Source organism: Eretmochelys imbricata, chromosome 11 (assembly GCF_965152235.1).
Source record: "Eretmochelys imbricata isolate rEreImb1 chromosome 11, rEreImb1.hap1, whole genome shotgun sequence".
NCBI classification, from domain to species: domain Eukaryota; kingdom Metazoa; phylum Chordata; order Testudines; family Cheloniidae; genus Eretmochelys; species Eretmochelys imbricata.
Genome location: NC_135582.1, coordinates 41332962 through 41351119, shown reverse-complemented (window position 1 = coordinate 41351119; position 18158 = coordinate 41332962). Strand labels below are relative to the sequence as shown.

Genomic DNA, 18158 nt, shown 5'->3' with positions numbered 1-18158 from the left:
ATGCATCAGTATAAGTGAGAGTATAACTCAGCCCAATGTGCCCTCTTCAGTAAAACAAGCTCTGTATCCTAAGCTAGTACATAGTGTCTTTCACTGTGTATTCGTCTGCCATAATAAGACAACATGAGGTAAGGCTTTAACAGTTAAAACCGATATATTCTTTAAGTAAGCAATAGTATTAATCACACTTGATGTGTACAAAGCTACATGTCTGGATAAATGAGAAAAGATATACAGTACCTCAATTAAAAAATAACGATTATCTCCAATTGCTTGAGATCTCTTCTGAGAAACAGATATATTCTTCTGTCAATGGGTTCATTTGTCTTCCTTTAGCATTACTCAGACTATCACCCATGACATGGGGAGGAGTGGAAATCTATAGTGGATGTACCCAGTCTTTATTTCTGCTTCTCCAGATGTCACATGGAGAGATATTAGGCATCACTGCTTCAGTTAAACCTGTGTGGTGCCCCACTGATATAGATTTGTAGGATCCTGCTGTGTAAAGACCTAGTTTCTGCAGGAGACGCATTCTAGCAGCAATGCCTGGTTACATACAGGATAATAAATGGGGATAGATAGAGAACCAGACTACTCATTAATGGATGGGAGACCTCAGGTGATATTAAGTGATCAATAAATACTGTTCACTGTTTGGGGAATTTATCAAGGTCAGAGACACTGAGCTTCTCTTTACTAGAATGTGGACAAAAATACGGAATTTGCTTAATCATCAAGAAACCATGTATGTGCTGGAAAGGTCACTTACTATTTTTATTACACTTCTGATCCCAAACTTTGAGATGATAAAAACTGAGTTGGGACTAGCTGAGGGCCAGTATAACTTTATTTTACACAAATATAAACATATAAACACATTACAGTGGCAGCTAAAGTGAACACAGATTTCATAAAGGTTCATATATTTTCCGTAATGATTCTAAATATTGAATCTTTCCGTGGTATGCCCTCACAGTGAAAGCAAGACAATAGGCTACTTTTAGCTGTCACTAATATATGTGTGTGTGTGTGTGTATGTCTCTCACCATATTATGGAAGAAGGCCATTTAAATCTGTCTTCTTGATTCCAGGCTCCTGGACAATTTCCTTAAATTCCATTTTATCACATATTTATCTTGTATTATCATGCAAACCTCAGTAAGGGGGAAGGCAGAAAAATATCTGAATTTTATCTCAGTGCTAATTTTTGATTGATTTCAAGCTAATGGTGAAAAATCCCATAGAAGAATCAGAATATGGCCTTTAAGGAAAAAAATCACTATAGTTGTGTCCACTTAAAACCAGGCTGAATTTGGCATTAGAATCAAATTTTTCCGGGGTAAGAGAGTACGTTCATGGTGCTATATAAATGGTTGTTAGCAATTACAACATTTATTTTGCTATATATTGTGTCCTCTTCTATTTTCCTTGTACAGTATACTTTTATTTTCCTTTCTATAACATGATGCATACCCACCATATTTTTAAAAGTGTGAGCCAAGGTAAGGTCCCCAGGACACAGAGAGTTTATTAGTGATCACATGTGTACTTATGAATACTGAGAAGAAATCTGTAGCATAGATTTATTGTTTTAAGAGTCGTGCTGCTAACATACTACAACTTAGAGTATAAGACTGCAAAAGAGAATATATATTACTGTATCACCTCCTAAGTTAAATACTACAACTAAGGCTCATTTTTCACCTTATAGACAGACTTCTGTCATTAGTGTCTGGCTTTATACTATATTTATACCATGTTTAATTAGGTCCTACCATCATTCATGCTACAGCTAAACATATTAAACACAAACTAAAAAATATAAAGAAAAAAACCCAACCCAGTTTCAGGATGTCATTCTCATACTGAAGGATTGAAGAGCTTGCAAGTTAGAGCTATGTTAGACCTAAAATATTTTCCCAAGAACCTACTACAGGTCTCCAGCTGTGATAGCAGGCATTGTGAGATAGCAGGGAGCTATGTTTGCAGTTTCAGAAAAAGCTAATTTCACATTCACAATGTATGTGTGTTTTTTTCAAATACCAATAGCAACAAGAGCCTGTCAAAAATTTCCCTGAAGCTCTATTCTGTTTTTTAAACTATAGAACATTCTTTCATAGTTTGACAGTTAAAATGCTGCAGTTAATGTAATAAACAGAGAATTTTTTAAGTTGGCTGTCAAAACAAGCGACACTTTTTACTAGAGAGTTGCAGATTGCGAACAATAGAAAGTACCTTTCAAGGCAACAGCTTCATTATACAATCAAATTCTCAAAGTAATTGTCTCATCAAAGAATATTGTCTAATTTGTTTCCTGGTAATTATCTGAGCTTTGCAACCTCTCCGGAAATGGTGACTATTATAAAAGCAGCTGTGTTGGTTTGCAAATTGGGGGTCCTGCTCAGGTTGACGCAGAGCCAATGTCCCTGAGGCCCTGACATATCCTTGAACTCCTGGCAGGTGTAGTGGTGTCTAATGAATACTGCTAGGCTTTTGAGGATCCACTGAGGTTTCAAAGGCATTGATACATCTTAGTACGGACAGGATGCCCAACTTCCAGTAATGTAATGTACGAAAAGTGAGCTGTATAACAGTTGCTAATATGGTACCATAGACTGAAAATATGAAATATGTTCTCTCTGTTCTCAACACCTCATGGAATATCCTTAGAGGATTTTCCATGGGGCTCTGGCCTGTGGAGGTGATGAGAGGACATATGGAGGTGGAACAGACACTATCCCCAGCAACATTCCCCCACCCTCCTCTGAACTGTCTGGAAGGAGTTAGGGTGATAATTATCACTGATCTTGTCAGTATTAACTTATATCGGTTGTGCTGAGTCCAGTGAAAGCCACCATATGCAGAAGGATTTGGTGGGCACGTAATCATCGTAGTCCATGGGAACACTTCTACAGAAGCCATGCAACCATCAGGTGGTGAGGGGCTAGGAAGTGGTGCAAAAGAATGTGTCAATAGCAGAGATGGTTCTGGTCTCCATCATTCTCAGGTAGTCCCTGAGTTTGATAGGTCAACTCCCATCTATTCATGGATTTGAGGAGTTTTGCTCCCCATCTCCATGGAAAACAGATAGGAAAACTCCATGAGTGAAAAATGCTGAGTTTCACTGACCCTAGATAGGTTTGCAGAAGCATCAGGCTCATGGCTTGGCTTTCCTTTAGTGTGTGACACAGGGAAAGCTCCTTTGATTTTCAGTGCAGTAGTGACCTCTAGCATTAACAAAAATGGAAGCTATCTATTTTAAAGTACTGTCACACTAGAAATCATCTTCTACAAGACCAAATATCTGATTTCAATGCTTATACTTCTTGAAATTCAATATTTTTATTAACCATTTGTTGTTGTTATTCATGTTGTGCTCAAAAATGTGCTAACTGCTTCACATACGTATAATAAGACAGGCCCCTGTGCCAAAGAGCATTCCAAACAGACAACACAGAGACAAGAGAGGAGGAGGAGGGAAAGGATGAAGAACAGAAATAGAACAAGAGCAATGCACGCCAGGTTTGTATAATTTTTGGCAGTGCCCAGAAAGCGTCCAAGTCCTGCCCCCACACACCTGCCTTGTAAGCCAATATACATATTTTTAAATAATGTAAAAATGGATTGGAAACAGTAAGCATTTAACAGTTTCCCTATATTGCACGGTGTGTGGGGATGCAGGAGCATATGGGCTCTGGGGTGTGGGAGGGGGCTTAAGGCTAGGGCAGAGGGTTGGAGTGTGGGGGGATGAGGATGAGGGTTTGGGAGGGGGCTCAGGGCTAGGGCAGAGGGTTGGGGAGCAGGGGGAGTGAGAGCAATGGCCGGGGGTGCGGACTCTGGGGTGGGGTCGGGGATGAGGAGTTCAGGCTGCCCCAGGACTGGAGCCAGAGGAGGACTCTCCCCAGCCCTCTTCCCACGAGCAGCACGGAGCTCCTGTCCCAGCCGGCCAGACTCGCTGAGAGGGGTGCTAAAGGGGGCAACTGCCCAGGGGCCAGGGCGATTTAAAAGGGCCCCAGGGCCCTGGCCGCTGCAGCTCTCCCGGCTCTGGGGGAAAGCGTCACTTGATTCAAAGACGTTTTTGATATGCCCCATGCAGGTTCCAGGGTGGCTGAGGCAGCGGAGTAGCAAATACCATTGTCTCAGCCGTCCCGGAACCTGCATGGGGCATAACAAAAGCGTCTTTGAATCAAGAATCAAGACACTCACCCCACATCACCAGCCTACCGCAGTGCTGTGTGCGCACTGCCCAGCGCCGGGAGCGGGGAGGAGAGGAGAGGAGAGGACGATGCGCCCAGTCACCAAGTGGCCTGACTGGTGAAGGGTCAGCGCCCGGGGGAGAGCGGGGGGGGACGGCGGGCTGCCATCACGTCACGTGTGCTGCCTCCCTCTGCAGACAACAGCAGCTGCCTTAGCCCGCCCCGCTCCCTTGTAGCTGGAGTGGTGGAGCAGTGCGGGTGGGCGCGGCGTGAAAGGAGCCAGCCAGTGGCTGGCGAGGGAGCACAGCGCGGGGAGTGGCAGCCAGCCGCTGCCCAGGGCGCAGGGACACTCCGCGGGAGGAGCGTGGGGCCGGTGGACGGGGCTGGGGGAGAGGCCTGGCCCTGAACATTGGTGGAGCCGGGCCCACGTGCTCTGAATATTGGTGGAGCCCGGGCATAACCCACCGCATAAGAACAAGAGGACTCTTTTGTCAAATAGTTCTATTGTATTCACACAATTTTTTAGTAGGAAAACGGTCATGCTACATTATAGGCCCAGGTCAGTTCCCACAAATGCAAAAAGAATTTTGCCAATGATCTCAAAGGAGGCAGGATCAGACCTTGTGTGCATATCTTTCTTGAACTGACCTTTATGAAATCAGAAGTTCACTTGAAAAAATTATTCTCAGTGCACTTAAAAGCCAATGAAACCTATCATAACCAGTCACCAAAATTCATGTGCCTCATAAAGGGGTCTTTAAATAAAGGTTGAATAAACTTTGTATTGGAAGCTTTGCGGTCACTACAAATTGAGTATTTAAGACATAGCGTTGCCTATGGGAGGAGGACCTTGGTGAGGGTTTCACTGTACCTGGAGTATATTAATAAAAACATGGACTGAACCAATGGTTTTGAGACAGAAGTTTAGCCTGGTGGGTATGAAGGCAAGACCTCTTTATGTGACCCAGGTTCAGAATATTTAAAAATATATATTGATTGTATAACAATAAAAAGCATATCAATAAACCATAGTCATGGAAAGTTTAATATTTTGCTAGTAAACACAATAAGCCAAATTAATCCCGGATATAACTCTAGTGAAGACAATGAAGTTCTACCACAGATGAATTTGGCTGAACGACTGCTACTTAACATTACAGGTAAGAAACGATCTGCTGTGTTGATATCTTAACATTCCGTTTATTTTTAATGGTTGACAGCTAGCTGAGGGGCATGCCAGCTCTGAGAGCGTTAAACGTAGCGGTATTCTGAAATTGCATATTCGCTTATTCCTGTGAAGAGTGGCAGCAGAAATAAAAGTTCGACATGCTGTACTTCCCACAGAGGTGAACACAGTGATTATTTACAGACCTGCCTGCTCATCTTGAATTCACAGCCCAACTTATAAACAGTGATATGGGCTAAAACTGGATGGATTTTACAAGACACTTTTACATTCTGTACAGTTTCAATGGACCGATGCTGAAATGGAGTAATCAGCCAAAAGGAAGCCTATCAATATGCCACAGCTCCCTCATAGTTTCTCTTGTTATATGGAGAAAAAGGCTTGCAGAATTACAAAGATTTTTTCAGAGGCCAGAGGCATGAACCACAGGAATTGGCTATATATTTGGGCCAAAATTTTAACCCCACTGTGTTGCAAAGTTCAGGGGTGTTGAGACTGATCTAAAATATTAACCTATTAATCTGCTTACGGTTTTCTGAGAATCATCCTCATATGGGCATCTGGACCAATCTGAGATAGCAAAAGCAGAGTATCCTGCAGCTCCTCATCACATTCTTTCTTCTCTTCCTCAGTTGGCATTGGGGCATCTTCATGCTCATCATCCAAAAATCGATAAAACAAGTATTTGTCTTGGAAATGATGTTCTTGATCCACTGAAAGCAACATCATTGACATCAGGTATCAGTATTAAACTCTCCTCATTAAAAAGGAACCTTCACAGAAATGGTGTATTATGTGGTGTGGGGCAGAGACATAATAATTTAACAAGCAAGAGAAAATGGCAGAGAAATACCAAGAGAGTGAATTGCCCTTATTCTTTCTGATACACGTTAATAGTTTGTACAAAACTGCAGGTCTAGGAACTTTTCCTTAATTTTGCACTACAAATGCTTTCTAAAAGGATTCTATACTTGTAGCTTTCTCACACACCTTTTTTTCCCAAAGCAATTCATTCAAGTGAAACTGTCCACACTGTATTAATAACAACTCTATTTAAACAAAGCTGTTCTAACAAGACCCTCTAATATGATTTCCTTACCCAGTTGGTGTGGCCAAGGCCTAAAGGTAATATACTAAGAAGTATCTAAACTCCTTCTAAGCTACTCTAACAACCTGAAGGCTACTGTGTATATTGGCAGGGCCAATTTCACTGGCACAGACACTCGTGGAAGGCCTCTGAGAGCAGAATGTCTGCCAAGATAACATTACAACGGGGGAAAACAGGCACCCACAATCTCCCCTCCAAGCAAGCAGGCAGTTCCACTCCAAATGTGGGAAATGCTGATTTAACAGGGGGAATGGCTAGAGTGGTAAGGTGCTGTGCTGATTCATGGCATCCATGCAGCAAACACTGCAGGTTCTGCGTAGCCCTTGTCAGAAGTTAGAGCTGTAATCCCTCTCAGGGAAGAGCAGTGGAGAAAAAACTCTGCCCTCCTACAGGGATGAATCCTCTCTGGAGTGCAAGGGACAAAGGAGGTAGATGGAGGTGCAGTTTGGAAGTTCAGTGATTTGCACACACAAAACCTCGGACACTGAACCTGATCTGAAAGGGTTTGTGATGTTAAAGAAGGGGAAGGGTGTTGTATAAAAATCCATTTCCACAGATAACCTACAATGGTATATGTAAAGGCTGGTGAAAAAAACAGATAAACCCAAACCAAAATCTAGATCTGAATATTAGGATGTTTGAGATCCAGATCTGAAATTTTTTAAGTGGTCCTTATAACTGGCCAACCCAAAAACATAGATCCAAACACCTGGAAACATCTGGATCCAGGTCGCAGTGCTGTCGCTCAGGCCCACCTCTATTTAAAATCCATTACTTTAATGTCATTGTGCCAGCACATCTCATGGGTTTTTTTTCTGTGTATACAAAGATGACTATATAATCACACTAACTGTGAACTGTGAATAAACACTAATAACATAATTAGAATTCCTGCCACCATTAGATTGCAATTTAACATTTCCCTGAGTTACAAAGACATATTGGCGGAATGCTGCAGTCAACACTCCTGAATTTACCCTAATCAATTAAGACGCAATCTGCTGTGTTCCTAATGGGATCACAATCCCTTCTCTTTTCATGAAGGAGGCCCATAAAGACTTTGATGGGAGGCATTTCCAACATGTTAGCTGGCATCTGACAAAGAAGTTTATCTTACCATGGTTCAGAACACCTTCCTCCAGTAATACTTGCCACATGCCCACAGCCTGTGTTCGTGAATGAACACAAGGACTTTGTTGCATCATCCAGTCGACCAGTTCTGTTCCTACACAACATTGCCTGAGGGTCAAAAAATCATATTAAAACAGGTCAGTAAAAGGAGATTGCTTAAAGTATCTGTCAAGAGTAGCAGTATCAACAAACTGCATCAGCAGGACTAGTCAGACCCCATTATAGAAAAAACAATGCTGAAGCATTCACTATCATCTATTTATACTTGTTTGAAAGACCTGTCAAAAATGCTTAATTCTGAGAGAATTATTTAAGCAAAACAATCCAAACCTTCTGGAAAATGGAATTCTAAGAACATAAGAGCTACCCTGTGCCATACTGGATCACCTAGTGCAGTATCTTATGCCCCATACTTCAAAGGAAGCCTTAAGTACCTAATACCACAGATAAAGCACCTAAATTTGCAATACTATACTGAGATGACAATAGTTGATGATTAAATTTTATCTTGAAGCATAATGACTGCTAATCATTATAATGTACTGGTAAAGGACTATATCTTTTTTATTTCTGTAAATAATAAATAATAACAACACCTAACTCTTATACAGTGCTTTTCATTAGTAGATCTCCCAAGCACTTTACAAAGGTGGTCAGTATTATGATCCCATTTTACAAGTGGGGAAATTGAAGAGCCATGCACATTTGAGGTACTAGCTAATTAACAACAGCAACAACAATTTTTAGCCTAGCTAATGTAACTTTAGATACTATTCTTATTCACATAAATATCCAATTCTTTTTACACTTACTACATTTCTTTTAGCAGTAAATTTCACAGATTTATCTTACACTGTAGCCACATCTTTCTATAATTTTCCTGAGAAACAAACTAACTCAGCATTTCAAGGCCCACTCAGAACAGAGTTCCAAACTCCATGTACACAGTGACTAAGAAAGCTTTCTACAAATTATCAGGCATTAAAAAAAAAAAAGGGGGGGGCGATATGCTTTATTCCAGTAGATATCAAATGTAACAAGTTTAATATGAGACAGTTGGCTGATAAAGGGCACTTGTTGCCTTTGAATGGGGCCAGTCTCACATTTTGCAGGGCCCTCGGTGAAGACAGATATATTAGGCCTCAAGCACTTGGCTAACCAATGGAGCCCAAACAGGAGAAGCTGAAGAGAGATTATTAAAATGGTGCTCCACAATCTGCATTAGTTCCCTGATTACTACTGGATTTTCTGGTATTGAGCTAAAAAGCCTTTTGAGGAATTTTCCTTACACTCTTCTCTAGGACCCCCCATGCTAGCTGTAATTATCTAACAGATCATGTCTGACACATCCCACGTATAAGCTCCTGTGCTGGAGGAAAACCCTTCTCAACAGCAGTCCCAAGGCTCTGGAATAGCCCCCCCAAAGAAGATCAGAAAGACCCTGGCTCTGACTATCTTCAGATATAAAGGCCTACTCTTTGTCATAACAACAGATAAAGCAACAGAGCAGAAGAAACCCCAGCAGCATAATTAAAGCTAGAAAAGCTCATAAATAACCACATACAAAACAGGAAATGTCTGGTCCATCTGGACAAATCTCACTATTCTACAGTTCATGTACAGCTTCTAGATATGAAGGTGATGGGGCTACTGAAATGCTCGTATTTAGGTTAGAGAGTGACTTATTTTTGAAGACTTGCTGTAGGTGTATCCCAATTCAATCACAAGAAAAAATATTTCTCATCTTAGAGATTTGTCCCCATGACATAAACAGCACTCACTTTGACACAGTTCTATAGCACTGGTAGTCTTTATTCAAGAGGCCGAAGAACAGAATATCAGGTGTATTTTGCTTAAGGTACATTGGCAGAGTCGTATGGAGGAGCTTCCACAGCACTGACCTGCATGCACTGTGCATGCTGCCAAGGTATCTCACGTATAAGTTTTCTGAAATAAGGAACTATAACCTCAGAAACTCATGTTGATACAACCATTCAGATAAACACAAGTATTCCAAATTTCTCACTGGTTTATAATACATCAAATTAATGTCAGTCACTTTTAGACTGAAATCTAGTGGAAAAGTATCTCTCTGAAAAAGTAGATCAGTGATACACTGATTAACTAAAGTGGAAGTACTTAGAGATTGTAAACCACTTTCTGTATACTCAGAATCATGTATGAATCATTTAGATTAAATATTAAACAGTAAAGCTACTCAAATGTTTCTTAATCCAGCAAGACAATACAATGAAGAATCATTTATAGTTCTAGACTTTCAACGCCTATCTTGCCAGTGTCACAAAAGTCCCCTTTCAGCAAGACAGTGCTGCCACCAAAAGGAAGATTAGAAAGACAGACTATCAACTGAAAAGTTTAATTTCAAATAGACCTGAGAATTTATATGATGTGAGAACCGCATTTCACCTTGTGAACTTTCAGAACTCCACATTGAACAAAATGGGTGCAGCTCTTTTGGGATCAATACAGTAGCATAGTGTTTTAATGAGATTTTCATTCATTATTTAGTGACACACCAAAAGACCTGAATCTATATTTTCACCCTGATGTGTAAAATATTTCAGCTAACCGTAAGATTAACTTTTAAGGGGGTATTATATGTATGCTTCATTCATAATCAATTTCCAGTCAAATTACCTAGAAAGGATTTACCAAGCACATTAAACACTGCATAACACCCAGAAACAAATATCATCCCAGAATAATTTCAGACCTTTTGAGACCTGCAGGCATGGTAAGACATAAATCACAAGTCAGAGGATGGTAAATGTAAAAGATCCAAGACCTTTACGCAATCGGCTCACACACACCTGTAAGTCTTCAGATGATATTTACGATCTCTTATCATATGAGGTGCTCGGGAAAGAATTGCATTGCGTAAAATCTTTCCAGCTCTGAGAATCTTTTCTGATGGCACCTTGTTGAAGATGAAGAATAAAGGGAACAAAATGAACGGATGTTAAACATTTTTAATATCTGACTATACAGCTTGCTAAAAGAAAAAATACTACCCAAACTCCCATAAAATAAAAGCCTCTGCACAAATGGTCAATTGTGAAGAACACTAAAATAGTGACAATAAGTCTAATCTATGTCCACATTACCTGTGTAATAGTTTTAGCAGGACGAAGTGGAATGTGAGGTTCAATGAGAGGTGTCTGAAAAATAAAATTTAAATGAAACAAATAAAAAAAAACCAAGAAAAAAAAAGCTTAAAAATGATTAATTCATTAAAACTAAAAGGATGAACAATGTAAGGAACAATGCTTAGGGCCAAGCTCTGCTCCTGGATGTGTGTGGAAGATTTCTAGTAAAGTATGGAAATCAAATACAGGCATCCCAAAGAAGAACTTTAGTGGTTAGCACTTTAAAACAAATTACATGAAATGTGAAGATGTATAAACAATTATTTACTCTTTAGGGTTTTTAAAATGTAACAAAGGGCTTAATGATCATCATAAGAGTTCAAAAGCCAAGCCTAAAGGCAGTTAGGCACCAACTCTCACTATTGTGATGTTTCTAGGCTTAGGTGCAAGATTGCTTCAGGGGAAACACAGAGGCTCCAGCTACACGTGATGGTCTCTGCCTCTCAGCCCACAGAACTGGTTGTAAAGAAATAAACAAAGGGGTCTTGTAAAGAAATAAACAAAGGGGGCTTCTGAGTTCCAATGGCAGTCTCTTCCCTTAGCTACTTTTTCTGATTAACTCACATGAGACAGGATGAGAAATGGGAATGGAGAAGAAGATACATTCCCACTGAGGAGGGGCTTTGCAGTTCAGAGAGCAGAGAGTGACCAGATCTTATTTTAGCTTCTCTGCTTTACAGGAGCACACAGATATGTCTCAGGTATCAATGGATTCCTCTGGTAAAAAGTGGGGTAGAAGCACCAGAGATGAGAAGGTGTCAGAGTAATAAGGGAAGAGGAAAGAGGACAGAAAATCCTGAAACAGGACGAAGGAAGTGGAGAAGGTACTGGGAGAAAGAGAGTGAGAGAGAGAGAGAAGAAGAGGAGAGAAATGGGAGAAAAGCATGAAGAGAATGAGGAAAAAAGGAGAAAGAAAGATAAGAATAAAAAATGGGAAGCAAATCTCAGAAAAACACAGATACAAAATTAGGAAAGCCACCAGGACTGAAAATGATGGAAGAAGGATGAGGAAAAAAAATAAGTGAGACCCAGCAACTACCTCTAAGTGGCAGGAAAATCCTTTGTTTTGTAAGGACAGGTAGTTAAATGACTCAAATATCTGAAGTTATATCAGGGATGAATCTGGGGGGAGTCCTGTATAAGATTAAGGGCCAGACTGTACCACAAGGACATGGCTCACAGAAGGGACAGCATGCTGCTGACTCAGGGAGGCACAATTGCCTCCCTGCTCCCTACTTACTCCACAGAAGCTAGTAATTTGCTGCTGGCCTATACTATCACCAACTTACACATCTCCTTCCTCTCGTACCAGCTCAGCTCCTTTGGCCAGCAGACTTTGGCCAGCAGAGAGAGAGAAAGACCTACCTACCCTAAGCACAGGGAACAGGAAGATTCTCCTACAATAAGTCGGAGGGGTGGTAGGAAGCATTAGGAGGCTCAGGAAAGTCTGTGGGAAAGAAAGGTCCAGGGAAGTGTAGCAAGGGATCAAAGTTGCTGGACCATCTCTACTTACCACAGAGTGCCTAGCCTTGGACCCAGAGTAGAGGGAGGGTCTGGATTCCTTACAATGTTACTAAGGTATCCAGAAACCCCCTTCGATGAGGGGCAGAAGGGCTACTGAGCCTGGAGTAAGGCGGCAGACCCAGTGCAAGGTTGATGAATGTCTGTTTTGTTGTGTTGGACGTCTGTTTGTTAACTCCAGATGGTAGACTCTTCCAAAGGGCTAACTCACCTCAGTAATCCACTAGTGCTGAGAGCTGAAGGACTACCAAGCGAGACGGCAAGTCAACCAGAGTGGGGAAATGGAGGCAAGCACATGACTAGAAGTTAAGGGAGGTAAGTGATCTAGTCACACAGGCCCACTAATCAAAAACTATTTCAGTCACTTCCATAGAGGTGGAAAACATTGCAAGTTCAACTTTAATTATGGTTATATCTTACAACAAGCCCTTGCAAAGGTAAATTAATAAAATGAAATTGGGTTTGTATATTTTTCTCCTATTGATAAGACTAAAACATTTGCCAAAAGAGTTGTATCAAATTATACACACTTTCTACTTTTAAAAAATAAATCTATCCAATGTAAATTCTGGGCATTTCCCCCCTTATTTTCTACACAATGTATTTTTGTAGTAGGATCAAAGGCATGTTTGATATGGTCTAATTTTTTGTTTTGGAGAGAGAAACAAGTAAATACATACATACATACATACATAAAACAGTTTTTGTTTTAAACTAACCATATTCTTTTTTTCAGATTTTTCAGTTCAGTCATTGAATTGAAGAATCAATTATTAGCTTAGCTCAATTTATGAATGAATAAGGATTTGGAAACTCAGCAATACAAAAGCAGAATCAAATAAAGGAATGAGGAGGGGTCATAACTTACACCGTCAGATTTCAAGGTTGGGAACATGACTCAAATTAGGAAGAAATAAAATAAAATCCACTGAATCATATTTTCCCCATGACCTAGTCCAGTCCATCTTTGTAAAAAAAACAAACAACAACATGCTGTATTTATTGGAGTTAAGCGTGGCATTTGAGATTACCAGCAAGAAAAGAACAAAACCATCAAAGAGCAACCTCGGGTATTTCTGCTAATGTCCATAGGTGAGTCAGCAACATCTCATGATCAACAAATGATAGATCTAATAATATCAGCACTGATCCCTGATCTTTATCACTACTCCAAGAAATCTTGGACCCTGTCAAATTCCAAAACTTAATAATAGAAACTAACCAAGAGTCCAAAGAATAGAAGAACTAGAGCTACAACCAGTCTTTGAATATAAGAAAAGGAGAAAAGCAGTGTATCCGATGAAGCGAGCTGTAGCTCACGAAAGCTTATGCTCAAATAAATTGGTTACTCTCTAAGGTGCCACTAGTACTCCTTTTCTTTTTGCGAATACAGACTAACACGGCTGTTACTCTGAAACCTGTCTTTGAATATAGCTATAGACCCTCTTGCACCCAAGCACCTTCTCCTGGACCACTGCCCACACAGACCACCATGGTTCTCAGACAAGGACCTGTAACTGGAAAAGCAGGAAGGAAGAAAACTTCAGCACTGGTAGCGGAAAACACAGTCTGGTACAAGTTCAGACACAAACTGTTTCTACAAACTTATTGCACTGCCAGAAAGACAGCAAAATTACACCTCACACAAACCTTCTGGACCATAAATCACTTCACATTGTCCTGCAGTGTTTGTAACCCAAACGCTGCAATGCATGACACCCAGAAGCAATAACTAACTATAAACTAAACAAAAATGAAATTGACTAATTAAAATTGTAAGGACTAGGAATCTGCCATTAACTTGCTTTGTGACCATAGGCAAATCACATGTCTCTAATGATACTTATCTACCTTTGCAAAGTGCTTGAGAACTACAGTTTAAAAAGCTGCTAGAGGATACTTAGCATTATTTTAAAATCTATTTTTATTGTTGAATCTTAGCAAACAGCAAAAAAAACACAGCATAAATGGTGCAAATTTAATTAGTTTAAACATTGTTTGCATCTTCATTTAAGTTTATTAAGAGCACAGGGAGGAATACTTGTCCCTTTAAATACCTGAAGTGCAATCTATGCAGCAAACTTATATTAGAATGTTAAATTAGACAGGCATTACTTAGCATTTTGCACTGTCTCCTTGACAAACCATAACATGATTCAGCCATTACCAAAAATGATACTTTACTGCAAATGTCAAAGGGAAAAAAGAATATTGAAGCAGAATATGACCAGTGTACCAAAAACTTGCGAACATAGCTAATGATGTCTTATTTTCCTGTCATTTTTCTACTTCCCTGCTACAGTGAAGCAGCTGTGGTAACTACACTGAATGCATTGAATAAAATGTCCCTGAATGCTAATTCCACTGAGAATGCACCGGATAGTCTGATAGAGGCATACAGTTGTCATGGACAGTCTCAACTAGGAGATGTGATTAATTTGTCTGCCACAGCATTTGTTTTTACCTTAAGGAAGAATCATGAAACTTTTTTCCACCGTATCTCACTAACATTGCTGTGTTTTTTTGATCTCTGCAGCACTATTAATGACAAACTGGTTTACCTGATATCATTTACATCTCCAAAAGCAATATATGGTACTGCAGATGAAAAATCAAAGTTATAAATAAGGCAGAGTTTTTTTTTTAAAGAATCATTTCCCAAACATGTTTTGGTTTATAACAAATATTCAAAATATTGGCCTTGGCAAACTAAAATAAAGTTATTGTTTAACCATCTAGTAAAGGATTCTTCTTGGGTTCTTTGGACACCCACCACCTATATACCTACCTCCTCACCCCCTCTGTAAGAGGCATGTGTGGGGAGAAGTGGGCATGGATGAGGCACCCCATACCCTGGCAATCCCTAGATACCAGCACTGCCCCTCGAGCTTTAGGGAGATGGATATAAGTTTGAGCAGGCTCATGCCAAGGATTGGCCTGATGCCTTGCTGCACCAAGGAGCATCAAGAGATTAAGGAGAGGAGGAGTCAAGGGGTGAAATTCTGGACCTACTGAAATCAGTGGCAAAATTTCCATTGACTTTCCTAGGGCCAGGATAGCACCTAAGGTGATATAAGGCCACCCTTGCTTCCTGGGCTCTCCCGCTACATTGGCCAGCAAAACTTCTCTGTCTGTAAAATGGGGATAATGATAATTAATCACCTTTGTTTTTGAGATCTAGGGATCAAAAACACTATCAATAAATCATCGACATCAGTGATTTCAGTGAGGCCATGTTTCACCCTAAGCTTACAGTGATTTTTGCCAAAGAAAATTTCATCAAAGTGAGACAGATCTCCTGAGTTTTAAAAGCTTCCTACAAATCCCCGAGCAGCAGGCATCAATGGTAACACTGTCCGCCCGCTGCAGGGTAAATCTCTCCTTTAGCAGACAGGGCAGTGCTGGTGCAGGGAGCATAATTTACAACTCCTTGTGCCATCTTTGGTGAATCCAGGCTCCCACTCCCCCCAGGTTTACAACAGTGCATTTTGCCCAGCTTCAATTTGCCATGCTGTGTGAAATGAAGATAGAAGAAAGATTCTGGTGGTGTAATACAGCTGCCTCAGATTCCAGCTGTCCTATGTACTCCTCATTCCTCTCCTCTGTCAGAAGACAATCTTTACCTTCCTACAAATACATTCTTTAAAAATAAAACAAGCTTTTAAAAATGAAGCTGAAAAGGAATCTGACTGGTTCAAGACCTCCTATTACACCTTTTTTATCTACAGTAGATCCAATGATTCTTTACAATGATGTATTGTTTTCCACAGATGTAGTTAAAGTTCCCTAATGCATGAAAATTTCTTTCAGCCAGGCATGACTTTTCAGAACAGTATATTTTTTCATGTTACAATGGCCTAAAAACAAATATTATGGTTATGGTAAATATCCACAAAATTAACTCATTATCTTCTTCAGATCCCTTCTTAAAACTCTCCTTTTCCATTTTTCCATTCCTACAAAAAACTTGGGAATGGTTAGGCTGTTGGAATGCTGAGACCACAGCCTACTCCACTGACCAATATGGACTCATTATTTCCTTGTCTGTCTGCATCCCTTGGTTGTCTCCTGCCTTATATTTAGATTGTCAGCTCTTTGAGGCAGGGACTGCCTTGTTGTTCTGTGTTTTTACAGCATGTAGCACAGGAGGTCCCTAGTGCACGATTAGGGCTCCTAGGTGCTACTTTAATACAAATAAACACTAAGAAGAATGCTCTGATTGTCAGAGCCCAGGCAGACAGTGAAGACCTATCTTTGAATGATCAGGTTTGACAGAGAGATAGGAGAGTTGGCCCCAAAAAGACAGCTAACATGGATCTTCCGTGCAACTTCTCTTCAGTTTCATCATTTCTGTCTGCAATGGCTCGATATGGATTAATGGGTGAGGTCTAACTAGGGTGATCAGACATCCCAATATTATCGAGACCATCCCAATATTAGGGGCTTTGTCTTATATATGCAACTCTACCCCTCCCTCCCATCTTCCCTTCCCCCTGAAAAAAGTGTTCCAATTATTCACTGTTGCTATCTGGTCACCCGAACTCTAACAATACATATTAGTAGGAAAACATCAGATATGAAGGCTAGAGAGAAATCTTGCTTGTTATATAAAACCTGATCATAATCTTATGGTCAAGAAGTTTATGATATTGAAAATAAAGGACACTAGATAAAACAGTTTGGATTAAGTATCTTATACGCAAAGCAAATACTATGAAGACAAGTGTGATTAGCATGAAACTGAATTTATAATGGTGTATAAAATCAGTAAATGCTGTGATGTCCTAGTACTTAATAAGTTTGGCAATCAGTGTATTGACTTCATGCCAGTAAAGATATTTGAAATTAACTTATTAGATATGGGTGTGTATTAAAATGCATGGTTTGCCTGGCTGTTCACAGGAACACCCGTAACACTGGAATAGCCAGTAGGTAGGCTGGAAACCATTGCGTTTATCTGCATCTGCAGGTGGTATTTATGGGAGAGAGGCACGCAACAAGAAATAGAAGACAGCAAACAGTGAAAGTCCTGAATGTATTTCACATGGTTTTGAACACAAATATCTATTGTTCAGAATTTCACTTCAAGTTACCTCTTAACTAGTGAATGACTGGCACAACTCTGAATAGACAGCAATCTATTTCCATTTTTAAATTGAACTCTTTTTTGTTAAACGAGAAAAATTTGGCTAAAAAAATATGCCCAATTAGCAACTTCTAATCCAACAGCACTACAAACAGATAAATAATAATACAGTATTTGACACTTTTTCACTCACTATTACCCCATTACATTCCACTACAACCTTAGCAAGTTTCTGAAGAATGTGGCTTTGTCTTACCTCTACCAGTACCTATCAAAAACTTTATAAATTCTGCCAGTCTGGCTTTCAAGAATTTCACAGAATCACATCTGTCCTTGTGGGACAGTTAATGACCTACAATCCTTGTTTCTTCTTATCGTACTTAATCTCATTGTTCATTTTAATATCATTGCAGACTGTGTTGTTCCATGCAACTGGAAGTCTGTCCCTTTTCTCCATCATTAAATCTAACCTTAAACCCTTCCTTAATTTATGATTGCTTTTTTTAGTGAAGAATTTTGTGGTATAGTATATAAAGGATGCTAGATAAAACAAACTGGATTTGATTAAGTATTTTATCCTCAAAGTAAATACTGTGAAGATGAACCGTTAATGTCTGCTGTCCCAGATGTTAAGTTTAATTACTGCAATCTAAAACAACTTGAGTGAAAATATTAAATGCAGATGCAATATTTTCAACTAACTCATAAATCTAAAAATCATAATTCCTGCAATGCTGCACTAAACAGTCCCTCTAATTAC

General features: G+C 39.9%; 1 protein-coding gene across 1 annotated transcript in view; it reads right to left on the bottom strand.

Annotated features, from left to right (window-relative positions):
- The window catches only part of RAPGEF4 (Rap guanine nucleotide exchange factor 4), a 222504-nt gene that overhangs the window by 65705 nt on the left and 138641 nt on the right, over positions 1–18158 (bottom strand). The window contains exons 7-10 of the mRNA XM_077829663.1: positions 10750–10803; positions 10456–10562; positions 7611–7732; positions 5915–6098 (exon numbers count right to left, since the gene is read on the bottom strand). Coding sequence (XP_077685789.1) covers positions 5915–6098; positions 7611–7732; positions 10456–10562; positions 10750–10803 — 467 coding nt within the window. The remainder of the gene's footprint in view (positions 1–5914; positions 6099–7610; positions 7733–10455; positions 10563–10749; positions 10804–18158) is intronic.